The following is a 20,494-nucleotide window of genomic DNA, read 5'->3' on the forward strand; positions in this document are numbered from 1 at the left end:
TCTCTCTCTCTTTTTTTTTTTTTTTTTTGGCTTTGTATGGCTATTTTCTGGATTAATAGAACAATTTTTCTAATCCAAAATTGTTATAGGGTCATCTATACTGTGTATACACCATTAGAGACAAAGTGAACTGATCTAAGCCAGCAGGAGATATACCATGAAATTATTAGTTCAGTGTTAATTAATACCTTACAAAAAGTTGTATATCATAACTACATTAAATTACTAAGTTCTCTGATAGGTGTCAAGAGCCACAGTCCCCTGAATTTTTTTCTTGTTTAACATTGTTCATGGTGGGAGGGAAGAATCTAATCGTGAACAATAATATTGTTAGAAACTACTTTTTTCATTAACGTAACTTTTAAAAAACTTGTGGCTTAGTTAAGTCACAAAGCATGCAAATGATAAGGAAAAAAAAAAAAGCCTGAAATCCAGTACATTAAAACTACTTATCAAAAAACTATGGGGGGGGGACATCATAGAGAATGAAAACACAAAATTAACTGAGCTTATTAAGCAAGCACAGATGACCAATAAAAAATGCTACCCAGAATATATAAAATACATTAAAAACAAAACAGAAAAAGTCAGAAAAGCATTTCATGGAATGAAAATAAAAGGGTTTCTGAACGGAAATACATTCAATTTCCTATTATAATCAAGGAAATGCACATTAAAACCAGTGCAATATTATATGTTCACCAGATGGTAGGAATGAGGCTGTTGGTGGGATGGAGTGATGGGGAGCCTCCTCCACTGCTGGGAGGGAAGAAGCCGGGTATTGGAGCCATTGCGCTTGTACTTAGCCCTGCTACCTAGCAGATTCACTTGTGGGTACAAACATGGAGAAATTCTTAACACATATACAATAAGTTACAGTAGCCCTGTTCATAGTATACCAAATTTGGAAATGACCCACATGTCATCAACCGAATACTAGAGAAATAAAACTAAATGAACTATAGCTATCATCCATCAACATGGATGGATTTCAGAAACAAGTCCTTTTATATTAATTATTAAAAAAATAGGCAAACCACCACCATGTTGTTTAGAAAAATACAGAGAGGTTATGACACTAGAGAAAAGGAATGAATAGTTACCATCAAAACTCTGCATCTTATGGCTTCCTCTGGAGTGGAAAGGGGAGCTGAGAGCTGAGGAGGAACAATGGGAGCATCTGAGGCGGATGCTCAGATGGTGGCTACTGAATTGTTCTGTTTTTATTCTCCATATAGTACATACATATTATATATTCTTTTGCATGTTATATATTTTTAAGTAATTTTAGAATTTAGAAAAAAATAGATAACTTCCCCTTTCTTTAAATTTACCAAACGAAAGCACAATGAAAAATTAAGTGTCCTGTAAATGAAACGCGGGAGGATGGAAAAACGGGGCCTTTTTCTTAGCCAGCTATTCACACCAATTTTCATTTCCCAGCATTGCCTCTGGTTGGTTAGCTACCCTGTCAGACTACCTTTTTTTAAGAAGTGTAAGACTTCTCATTTAGTACATAGGGTACTAAATGAGAAAAATATGCAGCCAAGGATACTATATCCAGCGAGGCTGTCATTAAAAATAGAAAGAAATAAAAAGCTTTCAGGATAAACAGAAACAAAGAATTTGCAACCACCAAACCAGACCTACAGGAAATACTGAAAGGGGTCCTCTAACCTTGACACTAAATTCATATCTTTTAATAGTTACACTGAAAGTTAATGGGCTAAATGTCCCAGTCAAAAGACACAGAGTATCAGAATGGATAAAAAAAACAAGACACATCAATATGCTGTCTGCAAGGAACTCATTTTCGACCCAAAGACACCTCCAGATTTAAAGTGAGGGGGTGGGAAAACCATTTACCATGCTAATGGACATCAAAAGGAAGCTGGAATAAGAGATGAGGAAGGACACTATTATCATACTTAAAGGGTCTATCCAACAAGAAGATTTAACAATTATAAATATTTACGCCCCTAACATAAAAGCAGCCAATTATATAAGCCAGTTAATGAAAAAATTAAACATACAATAATAATAGGGGATTTAGCAACCCCCTCACTGAAATGGACAGATCATTAAAAGATCAACAAGGACAAGTTAGTACAGCCACTTTGGAAAACAGTGTGGAGATTCCTTAAGAAATTAAAAATGGAGCTTCCCTATGACCCTGCAATTGCACTACTAGGTATTTACCCCAAAGATAAGATGTAGTGAAAAGAAGGGCCATCTGTACCTCAATGTTCATAGCAGCAATGGTCACAGTCACCAAACGGTGGAAAGAGCCAAGATGCCCTTCAACAGACAAATGGATAAAGAAGATAAGATATGGTCCGTATATACAATGGAGTATTATGGCTCCATCAGAAAGGATGAATACCCAACTTTTGTTATCAACAATGGACAGGACTGTAAGAGATTATGCTGAGTGAAATAAGTCAAGCAGAGAGAGTCAATTATATGGTTTTACCTACTTGTGGAGCATAAGGAATAACATGGAGGGCATTGGGAGATGGAGAGAGATGAGCTGGGGGAAATTGGATGGGGAGACAAAACATGAGAGACTGTGGACTCTGAGAAACAAACTGAGGGTTTTGGGGGGGTGGTGAGCCTGGTGGTGGGTATTATGTGGGGCACATATTGCATGGAGCACTGGGTGTGCTGCATAAACAATGAATTCTCGAACACTGAAAAGAAAAAAGATCAACAAGGAAATAAGGGCTTTAAATGACACACTGGACCAGTGTTCATTGGACTGTGAAGTCCATCGACTTCACAGATATATTCAGAACATTTCATCCCAAAGCAACCCAATACACATTCTTTTCTAGTGCACATGGAACATTATCCATAACAGATCACATCCTGGGTCACAAATCAGGTCTCACCCAGTACCAAAAGACTGGGATCATTTCCTGAATATTTTTGGACCAAAATGCTTTGAAACTTGAACTCAATCACAAGAGTAAAGTTGGAAAGATCTCGAACACATGGACGCTAAAGAGCATCCTACTAAGGAATGAATGGGTCAACCAGGAAATTAAATAATTTTAAAAATTCATGTAAACAAATGAAAATGAAAACAGAACTGTTCAAAATCTTTGGGATGCAGCAAAAATGGTCCTAAGACAAAAGTATATAGCAATACAAGCCTTTCTCAAGAAACAAGAGAAGTCTCAAATACGCACAACCAAACCCTACACCTAAAGGAGCTGGAGAAAGAACAGCAAATAAAGCCTAAACCCAGCAGGAGAAGAGAAATCATAAAGATCAGAGCAGAAATCAATGAAACAGAAACCAAAATAACAGTAGAACAAGTCAATGAAACTAGGAGTTGGTTCTTTGAAAGAATTAATAGTAAGACTGGTAAACACCTGGCCGGACTTGATCAAAAAGAGAAGAAAGGAGAGATCACAACCAACACCAAAGAAATACAAACAATTATACAACATATTATGAACAACTATATGCCAACAAATTAGACAATCTGGAAGAAATGGATGCAGTCCTAGAGACATATAAACTACCAAAACTGAACCAGGAAGAAATAGAAAACCTGAACAGACCCAAAACCAGAAAGGAAATTGAAGCAATAATCAAAAATCTCCCAAAAAAACAAGAGCCCAGGGCCAGATGGCTTCCCAGTGGAAATCTACCAAACATTTAAAGAATTAATACCTATTCTTCTGAAACTGTTCCAAAAAAGAGAAATGGAAGGAAAATGTTCAAACTCATTTTATGAGGCCAAACCAGATAAAGACCCTGATCCCCAAACCAGATAAAGACCCCATCAAAAAGAATAGCACACCAATATCCCTGATGAACACGGATGCAAAAATTCTCACCAAAATACTAGCCAATAGACTTCAACAGTACATTAAAAGGATTATTCACCACGACCAAGTGGGATTGATTCTGTAATTCTCCTTTTGCAGCCACATGCAGCAATACTCTCAATAGATGCAGAAAAAGCATTTGACAAAGTACAGCATCCTTTCTTAATTGAAATCCTCACAGTGTAGAGATAGAGGATACATGCCTCAATATCATAAAAGCCATCTATGAAAAACCCACAGCAAATATCTTCTCAATGGAGAAAAACTGAGAGCTATTTCCCTAAGGTGAGGAACACGGCAGGGATGTCCACTATCACCACTGCTGTTCACATAGTACTAGAAGTCCTAACCTCAGCAGACAATAGAAAGAAATAAAAGGCATCCGAATCAGCAAAAAAGAAGTCAAACTCTTACTTTTTGCAGATTATATACTTTATGTGGAAAATGCAAACTGTGAGAACTCCTACAGAAATTCAGTAGCGTCGGGATATAAAATCAATGCACATATGGTGAGTGCTGTGAAGTGTGTAAACCTGGCGATTCACAGACCTGTACCCCTAGGGCTAATAATACATTATATGTCAATAAAAAATTAAAAATCTTAAAAATGAAATTAATAAAAATAAAATCCTATGGTATTAAAATTTTAAAAAATCAATGCACAGAAATCAGGTGCATTTCTATATACCAACAATGAGAAGAAAGAGAAATTAAGGCGTCAATCCCATTTACCAATGCCCCCAAAACCATAAGATACCAAGGAATAAATCTAACCAAAGAGGCAAAGAATCTGTACTCAGAAAACTATGGAATACTCATGAAAGAAACTGAGGAAGACACAAAGAAATGGATAAACATTCTATGCTCATGGACTTGAAGAACAAATATTGTGAAAATGTCTATGCTACCTAGAGCAATCCACACATTTAATGGAATCCCTATCAAAACACCATCAACATTTTTCACAGAGCTGGGAGAAATAATCTTAAAATTTGTATGGAACCCAAAAAGACCCCAAATAGCCAGAGGATGCTGAAAAGAAAAGAAAAGCTGGTGGCATCACAATTCCAGACTTAAGCTCTATTACAAAGCTGTAATCACCAAGACAGTATGGTACTGGCACAAGAACAGACACATAGATCAGTGGAACAGAACAGAGAACCCAGAAATGGACCCTCAACTCTATGGTCAACTTATCCTCGACAAAGGAGGAAAAAATATCCAATGGAAAAAAGTGTCTTCCACAAATGGTGTTGGGAAAATTGGACAGCTATATGCAGAAGAATGAAACTGGACCATTTCCTTATACACAAAAATAGACTCAAAATGGATGAAAGACCTAAATGTGAGAAAGGAATCCTTTCTCAAAATCCTTGAGAACACAGGCAGCAACCTCTTTGACCTCAGCCACAGCAATTTCTTCCTAGATACATTGCCAAAGGCAAGAGAAGCAGGGTGAAAATGAACTACTGGGACTTAAGATAAAAAGTTTTTGCACAGCAAAAGAAACAGTCAACAAAACCAAAAGACAACAGACAAAATGGGAGAAGATATTTGCAATTGACCTATCAGATAAAAGGCTAGTATCCAAATATGAAGAACTTACCAAACTCAACACCCAAGCAACAAATAATCCAATCAAGAAATAGGCAGGAGACATGAGCAGACATTTCTCCAAAGAAGACATCCAAATGGCCAACAGACACATGAAAAAGTACTCAACATCACTCTGGCTACAGGGAAATAAAAATCAAAACCACATGAGATACCACCTCACAATGACCCCACAATGCCCAAAACAGCCAAATTATGGAAAGAGCCTAGATGTCCATTAACAGATACAGAAGATGTGGGGTACACACACACACACACACGCACACGCACGCACACACACCATGGAATATTACGCAGCCATCAAAAAATGAAATCTTGCCATTTGCAATGGGATGGAAGCAGAGGGTATTGTGCTAAGCAAAATAAGTCAATCAGAGAAGAACAATTATCATATGATCTCACTGATAAGGTGGAATTTGAGAAACAAGGCAGAGGATCATGGGGGAAGGGAAGGAAAAATGAAAGAAGACAAAACCAGAGAGGAGACAAACCATAAAAGACTCAATCTCAGGAAACAAACTGAGGGTTGCTGGAGTGGGGAAGGGGGGAAGGAATGGGGTGGCTGGATAACGGACATTGGGGAGGGCATGTGTTATGGTCAGCACTGTGAATTGTGTAAGACTGATGAATCACAGACCTCTACCCCTGAAACAAACAGTACATCATTATGTTAATAAAAAAATAAAAATTAAAAAATTAAGAAAAAAATGAAGTGTAAGACTCCCACTGGCTACACTTAGCTGGGCCATTTAAAAAGGAATAGTTTTTATAAGACCCACTCAGAGTCACATACTGTTTATCTTCAAAATTTTCCACCTAAAAGTAATGAGTAAAGTTAACTATAGGACAAGTGCATTTCTGCACAACAGCTAGCATTTATAGTAGTTGCCTGTTTCCTGACCTATAAAGTGCTTTACACAAATTAACTCAACTCTCAGTCTATGAGCTTTATACTATTAGGCCACTTTATGCCTTAGAAAATGAAGCACAGAGAGGCTAAGAACCTGCTGGTAGGCACCAAATCAGGATTTGAATCAGTCTGGTTCCAAAGTCTATGCCTGTATCGGTTCTATGACAAAGAACACAAACCAGAGACTGCAAGTGCTTTTCTCATCAAGTATATAAACCCTCGAAGATTATTTTGATATTCAGTAATTGTATCAACTTAAAGTTAGCATCTCTAATGCCTTGTAAACCTTTTGTGCCCACTCTGAAATGATTAAATACTATAAAGTTAATATAGATAGGTGTTTCTGGATATAAAAGTGTTAACCTCCCCCCTCCACCTTAATGATGAGGCATTACTTTAAAAAAAAAAAAGATGAGGCATTACTAAAGAATGTTTTACTACACAAAGACCTTACATAGAGAATGTACAGCCCTTTAAAATCATCCCAGAATTATGACATCACATCTACACTGATCCGAAGATAAATTTCAACTCCATTGATGAGGGTAACTCCATTAATGGGAACAACTAGACTATCAGGTTAACTGGGCTTTACAGTAAAGAGAGGCAAACAAAGTAGCCGTATATTTGCCGAAATCAACTTCATATACACTATACAGAAGAACTTTTTGTATAAACTAAGCATTAACTTTGCCATCACCATCCGAGTTCACTGCATGATGGTCCTTTAATCTCTAAAGACGTCCACTTATTCTGGATGCTTTTTTTTTTTTAAATCTGAAATCTCTAATAACATGTTTAAGCCTTCCTAACATCTAAAAACTTGCAATTGTGTTAAAACTTTCTTAAAAGGAATACATCAGTATGAAACTTCAAACTTTAGCTGGAAAAAAACATAGAATTATTAAAATTGGTTAAAATCTATCTTTTTGCATTTATCCATCAAAGAGTAACATGATATATGTGATGGTATTATCTCATCATTCCCCCAGTCTTACAGATTTATTACCTCAGATGAGTAAAGGAGCAGCAATCAGACTTTACCAAGAAGAATTTCTCCAGTGTAGTACAGCTACAACACGGAGGTGAGGGGCACCAACCCCTCACGCAGTCAGATATCTGTATGTAACTTTTGACTCCCCAAAAACTTAACTAAGAGCCTACTGTTGATGAAAGCCTTTACAATGAACACATATTGTATATGTTATCTGTATCACATCCTATGTTCATACAATAAAGTAAGCTAGAGAAAATGCTATTAAAATATTAAGGAAGAGAATACACATTTATCATACTATACTGTATTTATTTTTGAAAACTGCATGTAAGCAGACCCACACAGTTTAAACCCAGACTGTTCAAGGGTCAACCGTATTTAAAAGGCTTGTGTCTCCTATCTCCAGTGTAATATTTAAAAGGCTCCCATTTATGATTGCCATTTCAATTCAACTCATGTTCTGCAAATGGCACTAGTTATTTCTAACATTAAACACTGTAAACCAAGGATTCCTTCCCAGGATAAGGATTTAAAATTAAACATTCATATGGGTTCTTTTTATTTGAAAATAGCAAGCAACAGAAGGATCAAAAATGTACAAAGGAAAGTATGAGTTCTTCACCTGGGATACACGAAGAGGAACCAATACCAATTTTATACTTGAAATTTCTGGCTATGTACACACAAGGATTTTTTTTAGAAATAGATTCCCTATATTTTATTAAAGGGAACTCCAAAAAGGTTAATGTTAAGAAGTACTGGTATAAGACATTCAATTTTGAACATAAACATCCAGGGGAAGTAAATTTTTGAAATTGTATTTATTAATGTTTTATTATACATATTATATTTTCTTAGAATTAGGGGAGGGGGACGCCCCACTCAAGTGAGGTAACAAACTTGCCATCCTTTACAAAACTTAATTAGAACTGACAAAGTTATGGTTAGTCCTTAATTCCTGAGAATTTGAATACTGAATTTTTTGTGAATTTACAACAAATGTTCAAACTAATTTTAAATTACAGTATGTCTGAAAACAATATTTAACAATAATATGCTAGCAAAGAAAACCATCATCTAAATGTGTGGATGAACTGGTGTGAAACACTGAAGCCCTATTGTTCTGCACTTAAATAACATTTAAGTATGCTTAATCTTTCCAGAGATTTTATTTCAAATATGTGTAACTTACGCAGACTGCAGTGACATTATTTTGAATGAATGGCAAAATAATTATCTATCACTTTATTCTTAATTGTACATATCCATGGAGTTAGCATATGAACTCTATATGGTATTCATAAAATCGATAATAACTGATATGTGGGGATAATGAATACAGACAATGGATTCTCTTCCAGTGGCAATTTCTATCCGTATTAAAGGAGATTATTTTAGGGAAATCAGAGAAAAAAAAACCAGAAAGAACAATATCGTTGCTATGAAATGGTGACGAATTTGATGCAATCAAAGCAAGATCATTAATATAAACGTTTATAATAATGAAAATATAAATTACTAATTATGCAGCATGCTTTAGGGCCATTTCTACAGTTAGTATGAATTAGAAATATTAAATGCCTTTAATCCATCCATTGTATAGAATTCTGTTAAGTCATGTTTACATAATAAACAAAAAACATTTCCTACCTATTCTGTTTCTTCTGACTCAGAACAGTGCAAGTGTTTATCCTGGGCTGGGAAAGTTACCCTGCCAGTAACCAATTAATACAGATAGGGCACTGTACACCTATTCCAAAAGCTGGAAATCAAATGCTAGAATCTTACAGGATATACCCGAAGAAATGCTTAACAGGCAAGTGCAATGGAAAAATCAAGTTTTCCCAAATGATGTTAGTATTACGTGTACTTTGTTTCCATTCTAAAAGTATCACTGTATCATATTAAAAGATTATAGGTCATGATTAACCATATAATTATTAAATGATGTAATCTTTACAAAAATAAAGCTAGTAGCTTGCCAGGAACTAAATTTATTCAAAATCTTACTGTACTTTTTAAATCAGTAAATGATTTATTAGAACTTTATTGTCACAGTGGTAATTTTTTAAAAGCCTGCACAGTGCTTAATCTGGTTTCTTAGATTATGCTTGGTTTAAAGAAAAAGTCTGCCCAAACCATCACCAAGATTTCAATTCAACCTAATGTAGAAGAAACCTGAGTTTGGATGTAGAAATAAAAATCCATATAATTCTCTCTCATATCATATGTAGTGCCTTCAACCAAAATTGAAGCTTCAAGCAGGACTCTATGGCTTTCTCTGAATTTTCTTTCATTTTGAGTATTAAGTAAATCTTCAATTTAAAGCAGTTGTTGGAGGTTACCTGTTCTCAAAGCAATGTAAACTAGTTATAAAATGTCTTATCAAAGGCAATAACAGCTCTTGTAAGTCACATGAAATTAACAATGAATCAACTTTACACTGTACACTGAAGGTACATAACATACTTGTGCCTCACCTCTACTATCAAAACCATCTTTAAATATTCCTGCTGTAAGAATATTGGTATGTATGCTTCATAAATTTCAGACTTCATTCATTTTGTTTAAACATGTATTTGCTGGCTGTACAAAGTGTATGCATTGAATTTCCAATTACTAAGACAAAAATTGATCCAAGACCTATGCAAATACAAATGAAAAACCCTCACACAGATTACAAGAGATCTGAGGCAGCTGTTCAGGAATGCAAAGTGGCCCTTCCATGGCTTCACTTCAGATAACTCTCCATAGGCATATTCTGCCAGCCTAAAGTCCAGGCAAAAATCGCATGTAAAACCTCATTCTCCACTTGTGAAACGTAAAGAGAGCCTTTGGAAGAAGAATAGACTTCACTTTGGAGAACTGCTTTAAAGAGTTGCAACATCCACCGATTACCAGAGATGTGGCCCAGGAAACACTTCTTCATTAACTCATTAACATCATTTCACCCATAACAGTACTGACACGATCCTGACGATCTCAGACAGGCAACACATACCATCAATATCATTTGACAACAGGATCTGCAGACACAGTGCTCTCGGACAGGTCTCCATTGCTTGTTTTTGTCTCTTCTGGAAGCATGGATAAAAATAACAATGGACAGATTTATGTTTATTTTTTTAAAATGAATTAAGTAAAAATTGAGAAGGACTGCATTGCTAAATTTCAAATTAAGAAAATGGGCACCTACCAAATAGTTCCCTAATAGTAGTTCCCTAAAGTATATTGAGTTATTTACCTTAATTTTTTTAGAAATCTAAGCTAACTATTGCAAATGTAATGTTCTGACCAGTACTTACTAAGGGTACAGAATTGTGAGAAATCACAACTGCCTCTGGGGTGGAGTCTCACACACATCTGAAGGCATGCTGCCTCTTGGCTGGTTCCCCCAGTCAGGCCAACAAATCACTATTATTACAGTGCACTGCTGTTACTGACAGAAACACTGCTGCGAATTCACATATAAAATTGTCCAGAATAGGGGCACCTGGGTGGCTCAGTGTAAAGCCTCTGCCTTTGGCTCAGGTCATGATCCCAGGATCCTGGGATCAGGCCCTGCATTGGGCTCTTTGCTCAGCGGGGAGCCTACTTCCTCCTCCTCTCTCTCTCTCTCTGCCTGCCTCTCTGTCTACTTGTGATCTCCATCTGTCAAATAAGTAAATAATTTTTAAAAATTGTCCTGAATAAATAACTTTCCATTTGGGTTTATAACTTATTTTTTAAAGCAGGTTTTTACAATAATTATATAAAATGAACTCCTGGGTTTTTTTGTGCAAAATGTCACATGATTATACTTCATCAACAGAGGAAAACTATCTCATGTCTCCTGCAACTCTGAGTACACATCTGAGCAACTTTAGCTAAGACAGAGTCCTAAAACAGAAGAACCCAAACATATGGGTGAAATGCATCAACCAGGATCACAGAGTTCATTAAAAATAGTCCAAAGCAAGGAGTTCCACTGAGACAGAAAGGTTTGTCTTAATGCCTGAGGCCTGAAAGTAAGGATCTAAGCCACCTGCACAGTCTTCCCAATAAGCTCAGCTGGAGATAAGCTTCTGGCAGGAAAACACCTAAGCAGAACCTAAGCAATAACTGACTTTCCCCAAAATTTAGATCAAGCTCACTCAAATTCTTCCAATTTACCTTAGCTTTAGAAAATGACCTAAACAGAATATATATATATATATATATATTTTTTTTTAATATATATATATTTTTTCATGTAAGAAATACTGAACATCTTCCAGGTAACAGCATGAAATCACTTTCAAGCACATGATTATTACTTAGTCTAGACTCCAAAAATGCTTGCATATCCTAATTATTAACATAATATTTAATTTATGCAACATTATCAGGGAATACGTTAATTGATATAAGTGGTCTACCCAAGAGAATCACATCTATTTAGTGTAAAATATATACATATTTTAAAATTTAACAAAATAAGATTAATAAAACATTTTATGAAATATTGTTTTATGCCTTGATTTATTAAATACAAGAGAACAGGAAAAAGGGCAAACATGAAAACTCAACTCAGTTGCTGTACCTAGTTTTGAGCTTCTGAGCAAAGAGGAAAACCTAAGTTAAATAATTTCTGGAACAGAAAAGAAGAAATATCCATTCTTCAGGGAAGACAACTGTTCCTAAATTTTTTATCTGAGAGAAATGTATCATGTGAGTCCTTAGTATGAAATAAGCAATTTACATCATCCTACAAAGAATACATGGATATGACAATCAGTTATCAGGACTACACTGCGCTCTGATTCTGGCTATGGTGGAGGGCGGAAGGCCTTGAACCACGACACTACACAGAGCCCCAAGTGCTTTACTACCTCCTCAGTCACCTGCCCCACCTCATTCAGTCTGTGTCTAGCTATCAACAGCTCTGCCTTCAGAAAACACTTAGTGTTCCTCCTAATTGGTTCCTTCTTGTCAGACACAAGTTGAAGGGTGAAAGAAAATCTAAACTTGTTAAATTTTATTTAAATTAAGAAAAGATGAAAATGATTAAAAAGTTACCCCAGAATGAAATGTAAAAACAATGTAAATTTCTTAATGGTTTCACAAATTATCCATGTAGACTGTACTTTTTTTTTTTTAAGGTATTTCTTATTTTCCAAAAAGAAAAGGAAGCTGGGATTCTGACTACCACATTTGTGGCTATTATTAAAGAAATATTTACTGCCTTTCCAAATTTAAGCCACTCACTGACCTTTCTCTTTCTTTTCTTGGTTTTCTTCAGCTGCAGTCTTGTCTGCTCTGAAGAAAATTCTTGCACTGCTCAGTGAAAAATAGAGCAATTCAAATTCCTAAATAAATAAAAAAAAGTAAAATAAAGGCTGAAAACATTATAGCAAAATATTAAAATTATTAGAGATCTATATAACTTCTAAAGAGCTTTAGTGTAAATCGTAAATACAGAAACTGAGCTGGGGTACCCGGGTGGCTGAGTTGGTTAAGCGGCTGCATTCGGCTCAGGTCATGGTCTCTGGGTCTGGCACAGACCCCCAGCTCAGGCTCCCTCCCCAGCAGGGAGTCTGTTTCTCCCTCCCTCCCCCTGGCTCCTGCTCTCTTTCTCTCAGATAAAATATTAAAAAAAGAAAGTAAAAGAAACTCAACAAAGTAATCCCATCCATTTTTAATATGAAATCAAATGGTTTCCAAATGCCATTTTAAAAAAAATATAATTACCACTATTCATCTCACTTGTTTAAAAGGGAGTTTAGGATTTGTTTTTTCAGATATCAAGCAGATTTGACTACTACTCTCCTCTACCTGTAGACAGACATCCAGGCGCTTCTGAGTGAGATTCATGGTCTGCAGTAGTTTTTCATCTTGACTCGCTGACTGCACATTCTGTTGCTTAGCAACTGCTCTTATCTCCTTCAGGTACTTCTCTCTAACAGACTGGAACCAGTGAAGTGAGTCAAATTCCTGGTACTGATCCAAAAGCTTCAATATGTAAGCCACACCTACAGTGATCAGCAAAACCAAAACTAAATTATAAAGGGTTCAAAAGTTGTATTCTATTCCTTTAAAGAAAAAAAAGATACAAAAGTATAAAAAACTAAAAATAAGCCAATCAAGGAAAAAAACAAAACAAAACGGGCTATGAAGATCACTTAGAACATGAATGGAAGGTTGGGGAAAGACTTCCATTGCTAAATAGCCAGCAGCTGAGGAAGCTACAGGGAAACTCAACACAAGATGAGAAAACTCTTAAAACCACCACAACAACACAGTCTAAATATTAGGTCCAACAGACTAAGTGATTAGCAATACCAAGGGGGAATGAATGATAGTTATAAAATAATGGAAACTACTAATCAGATGACCCAGTTAAAAAATAAAGAGTAAACACTGCTCAGGAAAAACAAATCTACAAAGGGCACACAGTCTTATTAAGCAAATGTTTCTAAAAATCCATTATAACAGGTGAACATAAAATTAATGGAAAAACAATTCCATTAAGCTTACCCATGGCAAAGCCATCATCAGTAAAAGCAGCTCCAATTTTATTTTTTTTATTCAATTTCTCCTTGCAGCTAATGGAATGCTCTACAAAGTTGAGGGTCTGAAAAGATACATTAGAGAAACAACTGTGCTGAAGTATCTTCAGAATTTCATTCTTAAAACAGACATTTCGAAAGTTATAAACAGGATCTTTTCTAGGTCCCTGTCCTTTTGATTTTAGACATCTTCCTCATATAAATAGACTCCTGGGAGATCACAATCTGTACAGTATCTTTTAATGGCTCTTGTTTCTGAGTCCTTTAACAAGCACTCCCCTAATCACCAATCACCATATACCCAAGCACGGTGTCTCATATATGAGGACACTGAGGTTTAAGGCTGAGTAATTTGTCCAAAGTCATACTTTAAGTGAAAGCTGGAGCCACTTCATTCTAAAATACTATTTATCATATTCTTTATGGTTAAAAAGAATTAGTAGTCATTTGGATAAATGAATTCCCCCAAAAAATGCTTCCCTAAAAACAACTCCTACAAAATACCTTATCATCTATTCAACAAAGATTTACTAAAGATTACTATATTCCAGGCTATATTAAGTAATTATGATTTTAAAAAATCAATACCATCAAAGAGTCCATACTCTTGATACTCTCATCAATGATAGAAATACTGTGTATCTGTACTGTCCAACACAATAAGCCATATATGGTCACTGAGTGCTTGAAATATGGCTAGCAAAACAGAGGAACTAGATTTTTTTTATTTTATAAAATTTGAATTAAGTAGCCACTTATAGCTATATATGGATAGCAGAGCTCTAGAAGAGTAAAGAGAGACATGTTTAGGAGTAATTGTGATACACTGTGAAAGATACTGTAATAGCCTATGCTGGAAACATAATATCAAGTCTCGGGTTTTTTGCCTGAAAAACTCCCTGGGAAATTAATTAGATTTGTTAAATCTCTACCAACTATTACTTAAATCTTTTTTTTAGATAGCTCACTTATGTTTGTCTCTTTTCTGGAATTAGATAACAAACTCAAGCACAAGAACTGAGTCCTGTACTTCCCTGGAGTGCTGTCCATCCCCCCATCACTGATAGAACTCGGACAGCTGCCCTACAACACCCCACTCTTCCATTAACGCCTCATTTGCTGTTTACTTGGTTTCAGTACACCGTCCTTCAACTTAAAGAAATATAATGACAAGTCACCCTAAGTTAACTACACTGTTATAAAAGTATAACCAAGACAGATTTGCCTCCAGTTTGACACTATTTCAGGATGAAAAAATTATATTTGCTACATCACAGTTACAACATATAATTATGATAAAGCATTAACAATTAAACTAGAGCATTAACAATAAACATATTAAAAAACAGTAGAAAAGAACATTTACAAAGAAAAAAGCTGTCCACAGACCATCGACTGCTTTCAAAGGACAAAAATGATAGTAATATGTAAGAAACTACGTTAACAAGTCAGGCGGCAATATGAAAATTTATTACTCTTGATCAAAGTAGATGTAATCAAAAGTTACATCTGTCTAGTGATATTTAGATTTTAGAGCTACCCATTTACAAATTTTTTAAAAAACAGTTTCATTACAGAAATCTTTAGGGAAACCTAACTCTTACTGCTAGTATGCCACTCTAATCTCTTGACTCCATTTTCCCCATTGCAACAACTCTATGATGTGATTTGGAGTAACTTGAGCTGTATTTAGATGGCAACTATATAGAATTAGAGTAGTACACACTATTATATTATGAAGCAGCCCTTAAAATTTCATCTAAATGTTAGTATTTACTACTATATAGAAAGAACTTGTCCTTAAACAGTAATACTTTTAAGAGATATGTGAAAAATAACTTCATATTTTAACAATTAGAAACTAGTCTACATTCATCACTTAAAATGATTACACAGTATAATCAGCCCAAAGATATTATAGTGTGTGTGTGTGTGTATATATATACACATATATATGTATATATGTATATATATACATATATATGTAAAATGGAGTACACGCAATTTAAATAACACTAGATTTTTCTAGCAGTTACCAACAAAAGTCCATCTCAACTATAAAATAAGTTTCATTCTGCATAGCTAGTTAAGTAAAACCCCTAGGCCGCATTCACTGAGATCACATTTAAGTAACAAAGTCTATATGCATTTCCTGCTACAAAGAAACTGGACCTATTTTCTAACTTTGAAAAAAAAAAATCACTAAAAATACTCACCAGAGGGGGAACAATGATATAGAAATTTCGAAGATGTATATTTTTTGGCCTTCGAAATTCTGGAGCAAAAACATCTACAAGCATTTTGAAATACTCCGTGCCTTCAGCAGAATTTCGTGTGTGATCACTGAGGACTGAATCCAAATGCCTAAAATACAAAAAACATTATTTACTGGTTCCTTTCTCAAAAAGAAGATATGGCTGGCTGGCTGGCTGGCTATCTATCTATCTGGTGAGAGACACAGAGAGCGTGCGTATACACATGCGCGATGGTGGGGAGGTGGGACAGAGGCACGAGAGAATCTTAAGCAGGCTCCACACCCAGCACAGAGCTTGACATGTGGGATGCGATCTCATAACCCTGAGATCATGACCTGAGCCGAAATCAAGAGTCAGACCAACTGAACCACCCAGATGCCTTAAGTCTCCCGATTCTTGATTTCGGCTCAGGTCACGGTATCTCAGGGCTGTGAGATCCAGCTCCACACCTCAGGCCCCATGATCAGCAGGGAGTCTGCTTGAGCTTCTCTTCTTCTCCCACTGCTCTCCCCCACCCCACCGACCCACACATGCATGTGCACTCTTTCTCTCACTCTCAAATAAATAAATCTTAAAAAAAAAAAAAGAAAAAGAGAAGAGTCAAGACATTTAACCAACTGAGCCACCACCCAGGTGTCCCAAAAAGGTATGGCTTTTTAAATCCATCTCTTACCATCTTAGATGAGAATGCTCAAAAGTAGAAAAAGACATTTTTAAGTCAGTTTCCTTGGAGTTCAGAATGAATTCATTTTCATATAAAAAAAAAAAAAGCTGATTGCTATTGCTTATTAACTTAGTCCTTAAAATAAAATACGTAGGGCATCTTAGAACTTAGTTTTATATTTCTTCTTCCCACAGTAAGTCCTATAGAACTCCATTTCATTGTAAATAAATTCCTCTTCATTTTAACTGTCTTCACTAACGCTTCATCTGTACCTCCCTACCTCAACTGGAACCTGGCCCCTTTTCAAGAACTTAGCTTCCCACTTGACATTCAGAACAATTAGCTGCTTTTTCTCCTTCATCCATCATTTATACCTACCACCACTCTCAAATTATTATTCCCCACCACCAAAAGGTAGGAATCTCTCCTTTGAGACTCACATGATCCCATTATATCCAACTACCTAACTACTCCTTCCTGAAAGGAGGTATCTACTAATTAACCTTTTAAACCACTTACCTACCTTTCTTTATCTTAGACTACGATAAGTATTTTTGTTCTCCATTATTCTGGAAGGCTTCACTGCCCATTTAGATAATCGACTTATGATCATAATCCCACAACTTCTTGACCTCACCTGCCATGCACTCTCCTTCACATGACGTCAGTCTTCCACTCCTTTGTACGGATCTGGACCTTGCTATTACCAGACAGCTTTACTGTACAGATCTTTTTTTTTTTTAATGAGAATTCAGTAATATTAATTTATATATTTAAATTTCTTTTCAGTGTTCCAGAATTCATTGTTTATGTACCACACCCAGTGCTCCATGCAATACGTGGCCTCCTTAATACCCACCACCAGGCTCACCCATACCCCTACCCCCTTCCCTCCAAAACCCTCAGTTTCTCAGAGTCCACAGTCTCTCATGCTTTGTCTCCCTCTCTGATTTCCCCCAACTCACTTCTCCTCTCCATCTCCCCATGTCCTCAGTGTTATTCCTTATGTTCCACAAATAAGTGAAACCATATGATACTTGACTTTCTCTGCTTGACTTATTTCACTCAGCATAATCTCCTCCAGTCCCATCCATGTTGACACAAAAGTTGGGCATTCATCCTTTCTGATGGAGGCATAATACTCCATTATATATATGGACCATATCTTCTTTATCCATCTGTCTGTTGAAGGGCATCTTGGCTCTTTGCAGTTTGGCACCTGTGACCACTGCTGCTATGAACATTGGGGTACAGATGGCCCTTCTTTTCACTACATCAGTATCTTTGGGGTAAATACCCAGTAGTGCAATTGCAGGGTCATAGGGAAGCTCTATTTTTAATTTCTTAAGGAATCTCCACATTGTTTTCCAAAGTGGCTGCACCAACTAGCATTCCCAACATGTAAGTACCCTAGAGATCTTAAAACAATATCCCACCTCTCTGACCTCTTGCAACTGCTTCAAAAATATTTTTAAAAGGTCATCAATTTTTAAATGAATGACATCATTTAATAAGAGAAAACAGTCTGATTTTCTTCTTTGACATACAAGCCACAAACTAATCATTTCAGTGCACAGCACTTTAAATACATTATTACCCGTACATGACTTACTTAATTTGGCAAAAAACTAAGCTATCTAATAGACTATTTCAAACCAAATCTTGTGTTGGGGCCTTATTCTCATAAATATGGACACACATTTTCCATTTCTTTTCATTTAAAAAAGTTTTAGGCCTACTGAAAAGTTAAAATATAGTGTACTAGACACCTTTCACCCCTCACCTACATTCACAATTTAACACCTGCCACATTTTCTTTTGCCCAAAACATTTCAAGTTGGCAGATTTCATGTCATTAAGCCCACAAATGCCTTAATATGAATCTGTTAAAAACCAAGACATTTTCTTACAAAGCCACAATGCATCATTACATCCCTAAGTAAAATACAGTATTACCTAATGTACACAAACTCCCAATTTCCCCAATTATCCCCCAAATGTTCTTTCTTTCTTTTTTTTTTTTTTTCCTATCTAAGATATGACTAAGGATTACCCACTGCATTTGGTCATCTGGTCTCTTTAGTTAGACTCTAGAAGAGTCTCTTGGCTTTTTTTGTCCTTTATGACATGTGATATTTTTTAAGAGTCTAGGCCAGGTGTTTCATAGAATACCCCACACTCTGAGTGTCTCAGTCTCCTCATAATAAATTCAAAGTAAACCTTTCTGGCAAGAACACAACATAGGTGCTTGCTATTACACTCCTCAGGAGGCTCCATAATATCAGTGTGTCTTGTTAACTGGTGATGCCATGTTTGATCTCTTGGCGCAATACATCAATCTCTCTAAAGATAGTTTTCCCTTTTGTGGTTGGATATTAAGCAATTTGTGGGATAATCTTCCAATAGTGAATGAATACTCTGTTCTCCAACACTGTTTCATTGATGATTTTTGGTTTCAAGCATTATAGTGGTGGTTGCAAAACAATAACTTCTCCCTAGATTTTCTCATCCCTTCTGCACCTATTAGCTGGCATTCTTTTGTAAAAAAACGAACTTTTTTACAAAAAGTTCTGCTCTTCACCTTTCTTACTACCACTAGGGCTCATGATTTTTTTATATAATGTATTATAATCAATTTCTATCATTTTTTTTTATTAGCTTATTTTTTGAGAGACAGCATGAAAGTGCACAAGTCGGGGAGGGGCAGAGGGAAAGAGAGAATCTTACACAGACTCTCCAATGAGCTCAGGGCCTGACAAGGGGCTTGATCCCACAACCCTGAGATCATAACTTGAGTCAAGAATTGCACATTCAACTGACTAAGTCACCCAAGTACCCCTGCCATTACTTTTTTGAGAGTCAAACTGTCTCCACTTTGTCCAGGGGTGCCCTTTCCTGCCTGAGTCAAAAAACTATTACAATTACTAATAATGAAATTTACAGTTTTCTAATTTCTTAACAATTCTATATGCCTCTCTCAACTTTTAAATTGAGTTCCAAACTCACTACTCAAGTGTGTAGGTCTGCACTGTCCAATAAGATAGCCATCAGTTATTTAAATTTAAATGAAATAAAATTTTAAATTCAGTTCCCTCATACCATTAGCCCCATTTCAAGTGTTCAACAGCTATATGTGGTAGTGGCTACTGTACTGGACAATGCTACCCTAGATTACGTGAAATGAAGGACTGGTATTCTAGAACTGTGCTGGCAAACAAATATAAAAAAAGTTAAACAGTGAAATTAATTTTATTAAGGAGATATTTGCCTTTTTTTTTACACTAAATCCTCAAAATTAGTTATATACTTTATACTTCAAAACAGCTCAATTTAGACTAGTCACATTTCAGGTGCTCAACAGCCACAGTGGCTAGAGGCTACCATATTACCATGTTCTAGAAGATTCCTTTTTAATGAAGTTGGAAAAATCTCATAATACTGTAGTCTTTAAAAAACTGTATCTCATAAACTGAGACCATAACTTGTATAATAAAAACTCAAAAATATCAGTGTATGTATATTACCGTCTAATCTTCCCTTTAAAATGTTTTTATTATAAAAATGTACTTTTTAGGGGCACCTGAGTGGCTCAATGGGTTAAGCCTCTGCCTTCAGCTCGGGTCATGATCTCAGGTTCCTGGGATCAAGCCCTGCATCAGGCTCTCTGCTCAGCGGCAAGCCTGCTTTC

General features: G+C 36.0%; 1 protein-coding gene across 1 annotated transcript in view; it reads right to left on the reverse strand.

The window, feature by feature from the left end:
- Positions 1 to 8,162: 8,162 nt before the first annotated feature.
- Positions 8,163 to 20,494, reverse strand: part of WASHC4 (WASH complex subunit 4) — a 61,709-nt gene continuing 49,377 nt past the window's right edge. Inside the window, exons 29-33 of the mRNA XM_082739052.1 lie at positions 16,104 to 16,251; positions 13,856 to 13,952; positions 13,154 to 13,350; positions 12,591 to 12,687; positions 8,163 to 10,437 (exon numbers count right to left, since the gene is read on the reverse strand). Of these exons, the coding sequence (XP_082595178.1) occupies positions 10,370 to 10,437; positions 12,591 to 12,687; positions 13,154 to 13,350; positions 13,856 to 13,952; positions 16,104 to 16,251 (607 nt within the window). The 3' untranslated portion in view covers positions 8,163 to 10,369. The remainder of the gene's footprint in view (positions 10,438 to 12,590; positions 12,688 to 13,153; positions 13,351 to 13,855; positions 13,953 to 16,103; positions 16,252 to 20,494) is intronic.

Source organism: Mustela nivalis (genome assembly GCF_964662115.1).
Source record: "Mustela nivalis genome assembly, chromosome: 7".
Classification (NCBI taxonomy): Eukaryota; Metazoa; Chordata; class Mammalia; order Carnivora; family Mustelidae; genus Mustela; species Mustela nivalis.